General features: G+C 45.2%; 1 protein-coding gene across 1 annotated transcript in view; it reads left to right on the forward strand.

The window, feature by feature from the left end:
- The window catches only part of mle (dosage compensation regulator mle), a 59,440-nt gene that overhangs the window by 18,920 nt on the left and 23,979 nt on the right, over positions 1-16,541 (forward strand). Inside the window, exons 13-20 of the mRNA XM_089552859.1 lie at positions 2,155-2,237; positions 2,560-2,716; positions 6,547-6,650; positions 7,275-7,373; positions 8,181-8,390; positions 10,841-10,914; positions 11,679-11,831; positions 15,513-15,673. Of these exons, the coding sequence (XP_089408985.1) occupies positions 2,155-2,237; positions 2,560-2,716; positions 6,547-6,650; positions 7,275-7,373; positions 8,181-8,390; positions 10,841-10,914; positions 11,679-11,831; positions 15,513-15,673 (1,041 nt within the window). The remainder of the gene's footprint in view (positions 1-2,154; positions 2,238-2,559; positions 2,717-6,546; positions 6,651-7,274; positions 7,374-8,180; positions 8,391-10,840; positions 10,915-11,678; positions 11,832-15,512; positions 15,674-16,541) is intronic.

The following is a 16,541-nucleotide window of genomic DNA, read 5'->3' on the forward strand; positions in this document are numbered from 1 at the left end:
TTCTATATCTTGTTGTTGACGTTCTTCTTGGAACTTTGTGCCAAGATTTCTCCTGCAGTTTGCTTGAAGCTTCTCAAGCATGTTTGGAACCTTTTGTTCAGAAACTTGAACTCCACGCCCAGCTTGATTTGTGTTTATGGTAGAAACGCTTTATAGCAAACTGGTACTAGTGACAAATATTGGCTGCAGATCAAATCCTGTGCTTTGAAATGTGGGTACTGTTGATTTAAGTAGTATTTCTTTTTTTCCAAGAAGCAAAGTGGTGGGAAGGAGCAAACTTGGAAATTCTGTTTTGAACGAAGACAATGTCGCTACAGCCCACTAGACTGTAACGGCTGTGGCTAAACTAGCATGCTGGTTTTTGTTCATGGGCAGGTACGTTACCATCCTCATTTGTTAGCGTAACATTTATTTGCTAATGCTGGCCTTCCAGATGTGCACTGCAAAAAAAAAAAAGGAAGGGGTGAGAGGCTGAGATGCTTCAGACAGACATTGGCTTTTCTAGGATTGCTAGTGAAGCAGTGTTTTCGCATAGAAATGTTGTGCAAAGCCATAGGGTACAGGTGGATTGGTGGATTTCTCTCGGTTCAGTGGCGGCATAGTAATGGCAGCTAGCTCCCTGACCTCCGAGATTTGTACCAGACTTCAGGAGCTTGCTGTGCTAACTTTTGTTACTTAGCGATTGATGGAACATCCAGTGCTGCGATACAACAAATCAGGCGCGTTGCATTTTATCATAGTATAGATGTAGTTTCCAGAACTCAAATTATAAAATTATATCGCACCTGGCTTTCTGTGCTTTCACATTTTGAAGAGAAGCTTGGTGTTAGACTTGAAGGAACGAAGAAGGATTTTTAAGAAATGCTCATGAAAAGTTATGTTCCGTAGTGCAGCAAGAACTCAGGGGACAAACACAAGCGCATACCCACTAGCCCAAACCATCACCTTGTTAAGTCATTAAAAATAAGCAAAATCACTTTTGTGCTGATGCGGATGTGAGCATATAATGAACGTAACACAGCTAATGGGTCACTTGTAGTGCGTCACTTGATATTCACCAAGACTGTATGCCTTGATGAGAAAAAGAATACCTATCAGAAGCATGAGCAAGCTTTCATTCTAAAAGGTGTATTCACTTGTAACTAGCTCTTCTGCTGACAGATAGATAAAATACGAACAAGGTACACTTAGTTTTTGAAGGTCAAATTCTGTATGAACTAGGGCATAAGGTGAATGCACATGTCAGGAAGACTAGATGTTCTTCGTCAAGCCTAGTTGTGGGTGCTGCCATTCTGTCATCATTGGGAGGGAAAAAAAAAATTGTTTGCATGTGTTTTCTTAAGGGGGGACACTGGTCTTAGACCCATTTTCCTTATTTTTAGCCCAATCCTAATGAAACTGTACCACCTTGCTCACTTTTTTATACTGATTTCAACAAGGAAATTATCTTTCTCGTAAATTAATTGGTTCCCAAGATAATTAATTTTAACGAGTCATTCATTAGTACCTCCGCGCAAAAAAAACTGCTCAATAAAAATGATTTTTAATCCATGGCTACATAGTATGGGAAGGAAAGAGTGCAATAATCAAAACTATTTTTTCATTTTACTTTCATTAGTAATTTCACAGCACTTTGAATATTAACGTTCAAGGTGTGAATGTAATGCATCAATGAACTTCGCTAAATTATAAATTTTTGAAGTGCGATTGAACAAATCTGCTTAGATTATTGCACACACTGTGCCTTCAGCTTCCCTTAGCAAACAATATGACATCGCTTTCTGTCCTAGATGCTCAGATATCGACATACTAAGACAGCCAGATGTCCAAAATTTCCATGCCATTAAATTGTCTGCTCCTGCATAAATTCAGCCCACAGATGACCTGAATTTAATATTATGGTCAAAACGTTGATTTCCTGAAGGAAAACATTGGTATAGTTTGAATATAATAGCTGTACATTCCACAAAAAATGTCATTTTTTGAAAATCGATTTCTTGGTAATTTTTTGGCCTTAAAGACCAGTGTCCCCCCTTAAGCAGTACCACGAGCTATGCAAGTCATACTGAGTGACTTAACATGTAATAGTTTAATTTAATTGATATGAAGTGGAAGATCCAGAGAAACTGAGACAGCCGATTGCCCTGCGTGCAGGTGTCCTGTTGAGGAAGTTGGAAGCCGGTCTTCGTGGAGTGTCTCACGTCATCATCGACGAGATTCACGAGCGAGATGTCAATGTAAGTTGTGAAAGGCGGTGTCTGGCACCACACATCATTTTTCGGTTCGATTATACCGAACTGATAGATATATGAGATTCCTGTAAGTCATGCTGTTTCTTATAACTGTGTTTGACTGCACTTAGGTGCTTTAACATGGAGCTGTAAAGTTTTCTGCCTTTGCGTTAAAGTTTTCAGGCCGTCTTTGTTACTTGAAACATTTGTTGGTTCCTACGAAGGTCGAAAAAACCGGCCGGCTTTTATATTTTTGCCTGTTGGATTTCATCATTTGTTGCAGAGAGTCTGTGTGCTTATTTTTTCTGTTGCTGTGCGTGCTTTGCAGACCGACTTCATCATGGTGGTCATCAGGGACATGGTGCGAGCATTTCCTCAACTGCGTGTCATTTTGATGTCTGCCACCATCGACGTGACGCTGTTCCAGTCCTACTTCGACAACTGCCCCGTTATTGAGGTGGAGGGACGTGCACATCCTGTACAAGGTGGTCCTTGCTATTTTTTTTCTTTCTTTTTCCAGGGGGCCTTATATTCCTTCATTGTAGAATAAACTGTGAAGATCATGTTTACTTCGAAAGAGTTTCGTTGTAGCAAAACCCTGTTCCAAGATGACGTTTCTTGTGGGGAAAATTCATTGCATTACATTGCCTGGTATGCTCCATTTCTAACGCAAGGCACAAAACAGGTGTTAAGAAATACAGTTGTTATGCGAGGGTCAACTTTCTGAGTGTGTAAAAGTAAAGAAACGAAAAAACTTGTATATAATTCAAGGAGCAAGGACGCAGTATACAGGAAGGTGAATAGCAGCTTACGAACAAAGTACCTCAACAAATGGCCTTCATGCAAGCCCCTTCTGTTTCTTCAAGAGAGCAGTACAAAGGTTATGAGAAAAGACTGATGCAGAGATAAGCACAAAGTCCCACCGTGCCATCATTGCGTTGTCCATGTGCTTTCGACGCTTCTTCAAAAAAAAAAAAATTAAACTTCTGGTCGCTCAACTGCATGGCAAGTCATGCCTTCCCAACGTCAGTGCCGGTTCTCAACAAGATTTAAATGAGTCATTGTCTTGCACGGGGCCATCAAAAAATTGTGCGAATTTGATTTTGCTGAAAAGTGTGTCAGATAACGATACAGTCGAACCTCGTTATAACGAACACGGATACAACGAATTATCGGATATAACGAAGTGAAAGAAGTTTGGTTGGACATGCTTTATTTCTAAGGGAGTTCTATCTGTATAACGAAACGAAAAATTCAAAATTTGACACTGTATCGGTTATACCGAAGCAGTTTTTGTATTCACGGGGCTCAAAATGCTCAAACAAGTAGGAAAAAATCTCAAAACACGCTAAATTTTGATCTTTTGAAGCGCACGCACCTAAAATGTGTTTGAATCACCCGCGCTTCCACACGCAACGCCATCTAGGGAGAGCTAATGAATCTAGCATCAATGGCTGCCTAGCACGTGACTGGCACGTGATCGAACCGACGCCCGCTCCCAGGCCACCCCCGCCGTCGCAATTTCCGACCCGCGCCCCGCGCGCGCTATCTCTGCAGTTTAATCTGTCTTAACAAAGCGTCTTAACAAACAGCAGTTTCGCTTGAAACGAAGATAAAGATATTCAGGGCAGTTGACAGCGGGCGCAAGGAAAAGTCATTGCCGCAGACTTCGGTGTTGCGCCTAGCACTCTTATCTATCTAGATAAGATTGTTATCTTGAGCGCAAGGCAGAAGATTGCAAACGCCCACTCTGCAGGCGCTGTGAAGAATGACAGCAAGACAGGATGTTGAAGATGCCTTGTTAACCTGCCTGTGTCTGATGCCGCCCTTCAAATGAAGGCGAGAAGTCTCACTTCCGTCTGAGGCCACAATGACTTTCATGCAAGCAGTGGCTGGCTGCAGCGATTTAATGACCGCCATCGGATTGTTTGCCACGTCATGTCTGGCGAAGAAGCAGCCGTTGGCGCCGAGAACTGCGAGAAGTAGGCAGAAAGCTTCCGCATGCAACTGGGAGGCAAGCGGACAATTTCGGCGAGACGACATGGCGTCAGCTGGCGGTTCCGAACGTTACGTTCGAGGAATTCATCTGTGCAGATGACAACTTGGCTGTGGCGCCCGAACTGACCGACCAAGAAATTGCTGATCAGGTGGTTTCTGCAGATGATGCTAGAAACAGCGATGCATGTGAAGATGGCGAAGTGCGAGCTCTCAGCAGCGGCGAGGCCGCTGACATGGCCAGGAAGTTCAGGGGGTACCTCGGGAACCTACCTGTGGCCAAATCAGCTGACATCGGGAAAGCGCTGCTCTGTGTTGATTTCGTCGAGAACTATAACCTGTCAAACAGTGTGAAGTGCCGCCAAACGAAGATTACGTCGTTTTTTAAATAACATAGTTTTCGCACCTGGCCAGCAGCCCGATTTGTGAGTTTCGTCTTGCTCTCCAGTACGAAATGCAAGGCGAGGTTTCATATGCTTATACCACGCGTTAAATTCAAAGATAGTGCATTTTTTCAACCCTGTGCTGTCCATCTTAAAGTACTCTTTACTTGGGTTTATTAGCGACCTTTTCTGCGGGAATTTGAGTGCATACTTTTATAACGAATATTGGATATAACGAATGAATTTCCGCGCAAAATGCGACTTCGTTATAACGAGGTTGGACTGTACCAAGGGAAGCTGTGAGAGCGCATTTTCATGTGCAATAACAACGCCAACCTTTCTGTTCGCCCCAAGCGGATTACTACTGCTGTTAGCATTCAGGGATCTGCGCACGTTGAAGGAGTCTGGCGAACTTCCAGAGAGCGAAACTATGCCTACGTCTCGCATATTCTCTCATTTCCTCAGGAGGATGCGTCGAATCCTTGCGCAATACACAAGTCCGCCACTTCTGGCCACTCCGCTGCTGCTCCAATATGTGATGCACCGTGTCGATCAAATTAGTTATCAGTATTTGTGGCTCAGAGCTTTTGTTGGTCAACCAATGTGACGTCTGTGTTTTTTTCCGTTTCCCGCTGCCATTGTGGCTCAGTGGTTATGGCACTCGGCTGCTGACCCGAAAGAAGCGGGTTCGATCCCGGCCGCGGCGGCCGAATTTCGATGGAGGCGAAATTCTAGAGGCCCGTGTGCTGTGCGATGTCAGTGCACATAAAAGAACCCCGGGTGGTCGCACCTAGATGGTCAAAATTTTCAGAGCCCTTCAATACGACATCCCTCATAGCCTGAGTTGCTTTGAGACGTCAAACCCCAATAAACATAAACAGAAATTCTAGAGGCCCATGTACTGTGCGATGTCAGTGTGCGTTAAAGATCCCCAGCTGGTCGAAATTTCCGAAGCCCTTCACTACGGCATCCCTATTAGACAAAATCACTTTGGGGCATTGAGCACCCAGAAACCATAAACCATCTTCCATTTCCGAGAAATACACTGGTTCGATTCCTGCCACGGCAGTTGCATTTCAATCAAGGTGAAGTGGCCTATGTACTCTGCGATGTCATTGCATGTTAAAGAATTCCAGGTGGTCAAATTTACCCAGAGCCCTCTACTACAGCGCCCTCTACTCAACGCCTCTCGTAGCCTGATTCGCTTTGGGACTTTAAACCCCACTAAACCAAAACAAAACCACTTTTCCATTTTCCGAAGTTGGAGGCCAACCTGCACCATGCATCAACTGCTGTGCGAGTAATACAGCATAGTATGCTTCTGCCTGTACATGATATTCAATTGTAATGCGAATCATTTTATTACAGTGTGAGCGGTGGCTTTTCACTTCTGTTTTTAGTAGCAAAAAAACCTTGCGTTACATTCAAGTAAATACGGTACCTCATTTTAGCGAAATTTCGTTGTAATGGTCTTCGACTATCACATAAAATATTTGTTTGATGTCCCCCCCTTCTTTTAGTGTGATGTGAGTGGTGCAGGGCTGTCCTCAGTGATCTGCGAAATTCGAATGGCCACCCACAAACCCCCATTGTACCCATGCCCGCAGAGCTTGGAGATCGTCATATGGCTTTACAAGGAAAAGACAGCACGAAGAACTGGTCTCTCTCTCTCTCTCTCTCTTTGTTATCTTTTTTTTTTTCGTTGTTTCTTTTTCGTAGTCGTGGACCAGCAGGCGCGGCTGACTTTCTTTTTATCATGCTGGCACCATTTGATTCCCATTGAACTTCAATGGCCAATGAATTGGTACAGAAGGAAATTGGTTGTCTGACAGGGATAGTACTACTATGTGAGCGTATTGTAAGCTGGGTTCAGCCAACCCTTGGCAGCCCTGGTAGTGACTGAAGTCCTCAATGCATGCCTCACTCTTTTCTTGCAGAGTTCTTCTTGGAAGACTGCATAGAGTTGGTCAACTTTGTGCCCCCGCCAAACTCAAAGAAGCGCAAGAGAGATGAGGAAGACATTGAGACCGATGACCCTGATGTAAATTTTGCATTTTGCCTCAACATGATTGCGAATTTCCCTGTTTCATTCTTGTCTGTCCTTTTTTTTTTCATCATTTGATTAGGGTGCCTCAATATTTGCATGCCTTGTTTTTGTTTTGCTTTTGTTTCATTTTGTTTTTGTGCACAAGCTAGCTACTGAATGTAGTTTGATCCCATTTCTTGTGGATACTAATTTCCAAAATATAATAAGCACGTAGGCCCATATAAGGCTTTTTAGAATTGTTTACATTGGCTGCTGTTTGTAGCAGTTCAAGGGAGGGGCATGTTTACTGTCAGTCGCACCGAAAGATTTTTGCTTTTTCTTTTGTAGTAGTAACCAAATGTAGGAGACTCTGCACCTTGATAAGCTTGAGTTGCATTTAGCATGGAATTCTTGGCCCATTAATGTGACTGCAGTTCTTGGGTATGTTGTTGCTGTAAATTCCAGAGAAAAAAATGTTTTGCGTAGCAATACAAGTGGGGCGACAGCTAATTAATTTTGCTCTGTAGTACTGTGTCTTGTGGTGTTTCTGGTGCCAAGGTGTGGGAAGCAAAACGGGAAACGGTCACGGTGCCCATTTTGATCTGTTTTTATTTTTCTCATCTGCCTGACAACCTCTAGGAGAATCTGAACAAAGTGATCGACCCCAGTTACAAGCCCTCCACTAAGATGGCCATGGCCCAACTTGATGAGAAGACTTTGTCATTCGAGTTGATTGAGGTATGCCCTTTTGCATGCTATGCCAAGATTTGCTTGCATTGCACGTAATGCAGTCTGATTAAGTCTCCTTGTTGTTGTTTTTTTTTCTTAATGAAGCCACACTGGCTGTTTGACGTTTTAAGGCGGAAGCCTTTAATGCCTCATCGTTGTAAGCAGGAGTTGTCTACAGAAATGTCACGCTTTTCAACTGGTCGAAACGGTCGTGACGTCACAGTGCGCAAATTTCAAATGGCTAGTAACCATGCAACCACTTAAAGGGATCGTATAGTGATGCTCCAAGTAAGTGGGACTGAACTTAGTTAATTGCTTAATTACCCAATTAGCCTAATTAACTTCCCTAGTCAGGCCAGATAAATAAATAAAACCGAATAGGATATTGGTCGAGTTCGGGAATCGAACCCCGGTCTTCAGAGTGCAAGACGAGCATGCTAACCACTCCGCCATGCCAGCTCGATGGTTTGGAATCAGCAAAGGCGCGTCTAGTGAATACGGTGTCTTCGTTCGCTCCCTTTCCGTTAAGGCGAGGTTCAGGTGTCCACCGAGGTATGCGAGACAGATACATTTCTTTTCCTCAAAAACCAATTTACCGACGAGCAAGGCGTAGAACTGAATGAGCGAAGGCGTTCTGTGGACTCCCTGGCAGCGTTGCAAGACACTGTCGCGTTTCACTCTTAGAGGCGAAGCTTAACATCTTAACAACACATCAGTGACACAAGCTGCAACACCGCGCTTAAGGCTTCCGCCTCACCGCACTTTAGGTCAACAAAGAGTGCCCCCCTGAATTTTTTGTGGTCTGTCCGTCCGCAGGCACTGCTGCTGCACATTCGGGGCCTGAACGAGAAGGGTGCCGTGCTGATCTTCCTGCCTGGCTGGAACCTCATCTTTGCCCTGATGAAGCACCTGCAGCAGCACCCGACCTTCGGCACACCGCAGTACCAGATCCTGCCCCTGCACTCACAGATACCCCGGGAGGACCAGCACAAGGTCTTCAGGCCGGTCCCCGACAGCGTCACCAAGGTGCGGTCGTTTTGCACCTGCCTTTTTTTTTTGCACTTTTTCACTTAGCAGTGTTGAAAGGGAATCGCAGTTACGTTGATGTTGGTTGATAAAATATTGTCGTCAGGAAACGTGTGCCGCCAGCCTGGGTGTTGCTGGGTGCTCGGAACAACGCAAGCTGTAGGTTATCACTGTGTGCGTGCTAAGTCGTAACCACAAGTCGCTGCCCCTGGCAACCTTCACCGAGAGCAGTTGGTGCCTGATATTCATGTCTGCAGTAAAACGTCATTGATGCATTCCCGGTTCACATGGTTTCCCGGTTCATTAGCCCAGAATCGCAGGCATTGAAAAATGTCTCGTCAAGCTGTACCGTTTCACGCAGAACTATACAGTCGCAGACTGATTTTTCGGACTCCAAAAATTCGGACATGCTCGATTATTCAGACTGCTTCGTGGCACCGCCACTCTCCCCATAGACCGTAATGTATAACAACTGCCGAAAGTTCGGACATCTTGCAGCCTCTCGTTTGATTTTTCGGACACTCCTTGAGCCAACTCGACCGGCAGCACTTGCCGCACCGACGCTCACCGACGCGCGGTTCACTTCGCTCAACGCCATTTTTGTTTTGAACTGAGCCTCCTTGCTGCCCCGCGAGGTGGCGCTACTGCAAATTCCCGCTCATCATCATCGTTTCCGCGTGGTTCGGTAGCGCGCCGCATGGTGGCGCGCCACACCAGTTCCGGCCGCAGCTTAGTAAGCCATCTCAAGGCAATCCAGGAGCCGCTTTGTTTGTTTATCCGGCAGCAAGCCCGCGAGAGCGCCGTGGTAGCACGACGCAGCGCTGGAGATGCGATATTAGCCTAGGGCGGCTTACAGCCGGCGTTTTGTCATCGAAAGGGGTCTGTTGAACCCCGAGTAGCAGTATCAAGATGTTTCGTTGAAGTGCGCGTGAGCATTGACTTATGCAACACCAGGCCGGCGGCAGCAAGCCCGCGAGAGCGCCGTGGTAGCACGCAGCGGTGCAGATGCGATGAGGCCCGACGGCTCTCGAAACGATGTGGGGGAGGAGGCAAGTAGAGGAGGTGGTGAAAGAAGGAACGGAGAAGAGGAGGAGGAGGAGAGGCGGCGTTGGGCGAGGAGACATATGCAACGCCAGCCCGGGATCAGCCAGTGCATGTAATAAACGATTTCTTTCTCTTTTTTTTCTGAATTTGTTTTTTCGGACACCTGTTTATTCGGACATTTCCGCGGTCCCCGTGAGGTCCGAATAAACAGTCGGCGACTGTATCTAAAAAATTTTGCATTGTGGGATATGCCTGCATCGTCAACCTGTGCATGCATTAACATGTGAATGCATTAACACTAGAAGCGTCGTTGGGAAAAAAAAAAAATGGTGCCGTCGGTCATAAAATGCACTGAGTGGCTGGAAAGAAGTGGCATCAACAGCTCCTAATGTTATCACATTGCCAACGCAAAACTTAATGAGGTGTCCCTGAAAATTTGTTTCCTCGCAGTGCAGTTGAGGTGTCCACCAACAAAGTGAGCCAGTTATGGGCCCTTCCTTTCGTCGAACTCAGCGGTAGATTTAGACTGCAAATAAGACAATACTGGGACTAGACTATCTAATCTGCTTCGTGCAAATGGGCCCAGATGTGATAATGGACAGTATTCTCACTGCAATTAAGATAAAGAAGTGAGCTGGGCAAAACGTGTGGCCTTATCTTACCGGGTGTCCCAAAAATGACTGATGGATTTTGAATATCAATGAAAAAAAGACTGACAGAGATATAATTGTATTGTTTGCAGCCTTATGCTTAAGAAATCATGGAATTTTATCCCTTCAAAATTCAAATTTACTTTACATTTCCACCAACAGGTGGCGGTGCAGGCGATCTGCCACCACCCTGTTTCAAAGGGGGCGCCCCTATCCATCCATCCATCCATCCATCAGATATAGCTAAACCGGAGCATATTTGAGCTCGTCGTTCTGTAGTTCGCCATCAAGCTGATAGCGTGTGCTATTGAGATTGCAATTCCGCTGTACCAAAATGGTTTATTCCTTTGAACAGCTGGTGTTTATTCTGTGTGTTCCACCGCCTGGAACACAGTTTTGTTGAAACAAGGCGCAGTTTCCAAAGAAAATACCCGCCACCTGTTGGTGGAAATGTAAACTAAATATGAATTTTGAAGGGATAAAATTCTCTGACTTCCTAAGCATAAGGCCACAAACAATACAATTCTATCTCATTCCGTCTTTTTTTTTATTGAATTTCAAAATTCATCAGTCATATTTAGTACACCCGTTATGAGTGGCAGAGCAGATGCCTTGAGAAGGCAAACATAGTCTTGGGCTGAGGGCAGTAAGGTAGACTGCAGAGGTCGGGAAATTTGTTGGGTATTCTGCTGCAAACTGTCTTTTATTTTATTTTTTTCTGAAGCAGAGTGCACTCATGCCTTTTTAATCTTGCAGGTGATCCTGTCAACTAACATTGCTGAGACAAGTATCACCATCAATGACGTAGTGTACGTCATCGACTCGTGCAAGTAAGTCTGCCCGGAAGTCAAGTTTTGTGTGGCCTTTCTGCACCCGGTTTTACGCCTAGCGAGCTTAGGCTACAAGTACCCATGGGGAGCAGGCACAGAACATCTTGCTGTAGATGTTTTTGAGCCGTAGCAGTAAGGTCTTCAGAGACACTACTGCGTGCAAAGTAACAAGGAACCATATTGAGGAAAAGTTCAATCTGTGTCACGTTTGCTATATTTCAGGGGAAAAAAAGAAAGGTCCGCTAGGGAGCAGAGTTTTGGCATTTTTTTTTCATATTTCTGCAAGCATTGTTGAGGCCAAAAAATTCTCAACCACTTGCTTCAACAGCCTTTGTTGACAAACAGTCCAAAAACGCAGTGTTTGGCACCGAAATACAGAAGTGTCCAGGACATATTAAAGGGAGTCAGGCAAATTGGTGTCACATTTTTCAGCAACCGCTACGACACATTACAGCACACTGGTCCATAAATGATCAAGTAATAATAATGGTTTAACCAAGCTGTAGGGTTCGACAGCGGCCGGTGCGTCCTGGAGACTTATGTGCGTGCAAAAACAGGCCATGCAGGCCATTTTCTCGGGATTCCGTAGTGTTCTACTTGGTCTGTTTCAACAAACTTTGAGATGTAAACAAAAAGCAGTGTGGTAGTTTATTACACGCAGTGGCATTATATTTGTTCAGAGTGACAGCACATGGATCTTGCATTGCTTTGCGGGATATTGTTACAGCTTGGACTTACAAGATCCTCGGTCTTTCTCTGCTCAGGGCCAAGATGAAGCTGTTCACATCGCACAACAACATGACGAACTACGCCACCGTGTTTGCCTCCAAGACGAACCTCGAGCAGCGGCGAGGACGTGCTGGGCGTGTTCGACCGGGCTACTGCTTCCACCTCTGCAGCAAAGCTCGTTACGAAAAGTATGCTTCTTTGGTGCACTGCTGTCTTGCTAGCGAAAAATCTAATTGTGTCTGGATATATCGCTTTGTTTTAGCGTTGTATTCTGTTCATGCCTCTTAGCCTTGGTCATGGTAACTGTGTGTAGCTGGAGTGCTGTGTGTCATCTGGGCATGATCTGTTTTAAGGGGGGACACTGGTCTTGAAAAAAAAAAAATTTTATTAATGAAGTCACAGTTACAAAATTTTCAGGGAATATGTATTTTTGTGTGCCGATTCTAGATATGTCATTTAATTTCATGTAAAACAATTCCTTGAGCACTTATGCACTTTTTATGCTAGTATTTTGCAGAGAGTTTTGAAGAAAATTTGCTGCGGGAAACTCGCTGAAATGTATGCCATTGGGTTCTCTTGACACCAAGGAATACAATAAGGGTGAAATTGTCTTTCTGCCTATCATAGAACTTAAGTTATAAAGTTTTGAAGTTTTCGCTTCAGAAATGAGAAGGAAATTGTGTATTTCTGTTTCTGAAGTGGCAGCTTCAGTACCCTATTACTCAAGTTCTATGAGAGCCAGGATGATTATTTTACCCTTATTGTATTCCTTGGTGTCAAGAGAACCCAATGGCATACATTTCAGCGAGTTTCCTGCAGCAAATTTTCTTCAAAACTCTCCACAAAATACTTGCATAAAAAGTGCATAAGTGCTCAAGGAATTGTTTGACATGAAATTAAATGACATATCTAGAATCAGCGCACAAAAATACACGTGCCCTGAAAATTTCATAGCTATGAGTAAATCAATAAAATTTTCTTTTCAAGACCAGTGTCCCCCCTTAAGGCGAAGGCCTTTAATGCCTCATCGTTGTCGACAGAAGGCTGTCAGCAGAGGTGTCACGCTTTTCGGTTGGTCGAAATAATGGTTATGACGTCAGAGTGTGCGGATTCACAGTAATGAGGTCAACCGCGGATGCCTAACGCCTCCTTTTGGAGCACAAGACAACTAATAAAGTAGTTGTCGTCCGCTCCGTCAGGGGGCGTAAGGTGTCAATGCCAAACAGCACGCCAGAAAAGGCTTTCGCTTTGCATCACTTTAGAGAGCCAAAGTGCCCCCTGAATTTTTTATCTCTTTGTCTTTCTCCGGCACTGATGGTTAAAGTTCATCTGTGTCATACCAAAAGCAGAACATATTTGCTTTTGCTTTTTTTTTGTTGTTGTTGTTATTGGTTTATATTGCCACGCGCCTAACGCGCCGCGCGGCCTCCGCGCTGAGTCGAAGACGACGACGAAGCGGCGGTGGGCTCTCGTGGCGCGCTGTTCTGTTCTGTGTCGTGGAAGCTGGCTCGATAATTAAAAAGAAGGCTCCCGGTCTTGGGTTCTCCCCGACGTCTACCTTCACGGCTCCTCTGGTCGTGACAATATAGTCATCAAGGAACGGGTTTAGAGTAAAAAAGCTTGTGGCCATCGGAACGCGTCGGAAGCAGCGGAACGCGTCGTCGTGTTGGCGGTGTTGTCAGTGCACTTACAAGATGATGATGACAGCGGAACAAGAACTCGAGACGACTGCGTTGTTCCAGTTACCCATGAGGTGGTTGGCACTATAGACAGACGTTCTGAAGCAGTTCACGAGCTTGTAATACAAGCAAGACGCATGTCACGCCGTTGCTGCTCGCAAAGAAAGGGCAACAGTAAAAGACCACTTTAATTGCAAATGAAGGTTTTTCCAGTGAGTTATCTGCAGCACGGTTTTGGCGTATTCTTAGCATGTTAGGACATGAATTTCAATGTAGCGAAATGTCAGTATTACAAACTAAACAGCCAATTTTACCTAATTCGTTACATCGAGATTTAACTGTAGAACTTGCCCAGTTTTTATGAAAGTCACAGTTCAGTGAGTCCAAACCAGTGTAAAACAGCCACGGTGGCTTTGGCATTCAGTTCCTGATCCCAAGGCCGCGGGCTATTCAGACGTGTCTGCGGCAGCCAGATTTCGATGGAAGCGGAATGCAAAAACATCAGTGTACTGTGCGTTGCCAGCGCGTGTTAAGGGGGGACATGGGTCTTAGAGCATTTTTTTTATTTGCATACTAAATGCAATGAAACTGCACAGACTTGTTCAGTTTTTTCTGCTGATTTCAAATATGCAATCTGTTTATTTCCAGGCCAATTAGTTCCTGAGATATTAATATATATCATGCCACTGTGTGCTCAAACAATAGAAAAAAATGGGTCACCAGAAATTTAGTTTTGATATGTGGGTAGATACTGCAATGTGTGAGGAATGCAACGCTGGAATCAGGTTTCAGTTTTTTGTCTGTGTGGTCAAATGGGCTTAATATAGTTGGTTTTCAAGGGAGTTAACCAGACATATAGTGCCAGAAAACACACGACACACATGAAACTAACTATTAAGCCCATTTGTCTACACGGACGAAAAATGAAAACTGCTTCCAGCGTTGCATTCCTCACACATTGTAGTATCTACTCACATATTAAAATTAAATTCCTGGTGGCCCATTTTTTTTTCTATTGTTTGAGCAGACAATGGCATGATATATATTAATATCTCAGGAACTAATTGGCCTAGCAATAAACAAATTGCTTATTTGAAATCAGCAGAAAAAACTGAATAAGTCTGTGCAGTTTCATTGCATTTGGTCTGTAAATAAAAAAAATGCTCTAAGACCCATGTCCCCCCTTAAAGGGACCATGAAAAGAATTAAAAGACGCTTGTAAATGTTAGAAGTTATGCTCAGAAGCACTGACACCAAGTATGAGTCTTCGGAACTGAGCCGGCAATTTATTATGGCTTTTTAAAAATCGCGTTTTTTAAAATTCGCGGGCCGATTGGTGTCTTCGTAGGGAGCGATTTTGAAACCAAAACCGGGAAAACAGACGTCACTAGTCCCATGACGTCGGTAGGCCACCACACGCTGTCATTCGCTCGAGCCGCGGCAGCTACGACGTCACGGGCACACTTCCGGTAGCGGTGAAAATCGTCTGCTCGAGGCGCCGCGCGACCCCCTCGGGCAAGCGCGGGCCAGGGCATTGCCTTCACGCATATGTTTCCAATTTACCTCTGCCGCCTCTTTCTGCCGGGAGTTCGGGAGCAAAGAAAGCGCCGAGACCGGAGAGACGCTGCCGACACACGCTGCTCCTCGGGAGTGCGACAACCGGAAGCCGTAAACCGAACGTCAGCGAATGACGTATTCATGGGCGGAGCCCAGTCCCGGAGCTGTTTTCTTTATTTTTTCTTGGTGCTCCGCGCGTATGAGTTGAGGGGGGAGAGGGGAGCGTGATTTTTAATCGTCTATAACTTCATTGTTATTCATGCTAGCTCGAAAATTCTTTCGCTGGGGTGTCGAGTGATGGATTGCCTATCTTTACGTAATCTCAATTAATTTGTTTCATAGTCCCTTTAAAAAACCCCAGGTGGTCTAAATTATGTGGAGCCTTCTTCTGTGTCCCTCGTAGCCTATGTGTCACTTTGGGACGTCAAACCTCGCATGCCACATACCACCGCCAAACCAGTGTGGCAGACTTGGAAAGTATGTCTGGAATGAGTTTCTCCAAATCATCCCGTGAGGAACTTTCCCTGTTGAGGGCCAACAAAGATATTTACTTTGAAAGGCCATTTGGATTTGCATTATTCTAAGACGGGGTGAACCGGAGCTGCAATGCGTGCTTCTTTTGCTTCCTCCCAGGCTGGACAACTACACCACTCCCGAGATATTCCGCACCCCACTTCACGAGCTGGCACTGGCCATCAAGCTCCTGCGCCTTGGCGACATCACAAAGTTCCTTTCCAAGGCTCTGGAACCTCCTCCCATCGATGCTGTCATCGAGTCCGAGGTCTTGCTTCGAGGTCAGTCTTGGCCATTTCTGGTCAAGGTGGAGGCATGTTAGTTTTGGGGTCCCCTTTTGTCTTCCTATTTTCTAGCTGAGCTCTCTTATTTGAAATTTTGCACTGGGCTTTCAGGCGTGCTATAATTTTTGTTGTACCCGCCGGGGTGACTCAGTGGTTATGGCGCTCGGCTGCTGACCCGAAAGATGCGGGTTCTATCCCGGCCGCGGCGGCTGAATTTCGATGGAGGCGAAATTCTAGAGGCCCGTGTACTGTGCAATGTTAGTGCACGTTAAAGAAAAGAACCCCAGGTGGTCGAAATTTCCGGAGCCCTTCGCTACAGTATCCTTCGTAGCCTGAGTCGCTTTGGGACGTTAAAGGGTCCCTGAAAGGGGTGTCTGAGGTTGGCAAACAAATACTTGCATTATGTAGAGCGTAGGCCACTGAACGTTCATGCCGCGTACAATACATCAAAGGCGAGTAGATAATTTACAATACATTTTCAAAAACTACCTCTCCCGAGCCTCGCGGCGACCAGCGGCGGTGAACTTCCGCCCGAATCCGTACTCATTACGTCAGTTTGTACTCTTTACGTCACAAGTGCTGGGCTATGATTGGTTCGCGGTGCCAACGTGAAATCACGCATTTAACAAACTAGAAGCTCTAGATACTTCACACTCTTACTCTTTTCGGAAACATTTCGCATTTCAGCAAGCAGAGTTGTCGTTTATATGCATGTTTACGCAGTTATTGTGTGTTCGGTGTCAGAAATTAGTACTGCACTTCCGGTTTACAATGTTTTCGTCTGCTCGTGCCGCTTGTGTCACTCCGCCGGCGCCGACGTCGAACCGAATCGAGAATCGAGGTGCGATTTGGAGTCACCGCACTA

This window comes from Amblyomma mixtum, chromosome 7 (genome assembly GCF_055824585.1).
Source record: "Amblyomma mixtum isolate Tamu chromosome 7, ASM5582458v1, whole genome shotgun sequence".
In the NCBI taxonomy this organism is placed as follows: domain Eukaryota; kingdom Metazoa; phylum Arthropoda; class Arachnida; order Ixodida; family Ixodidae; genus Amblyomma; species Amblyomma mixtum.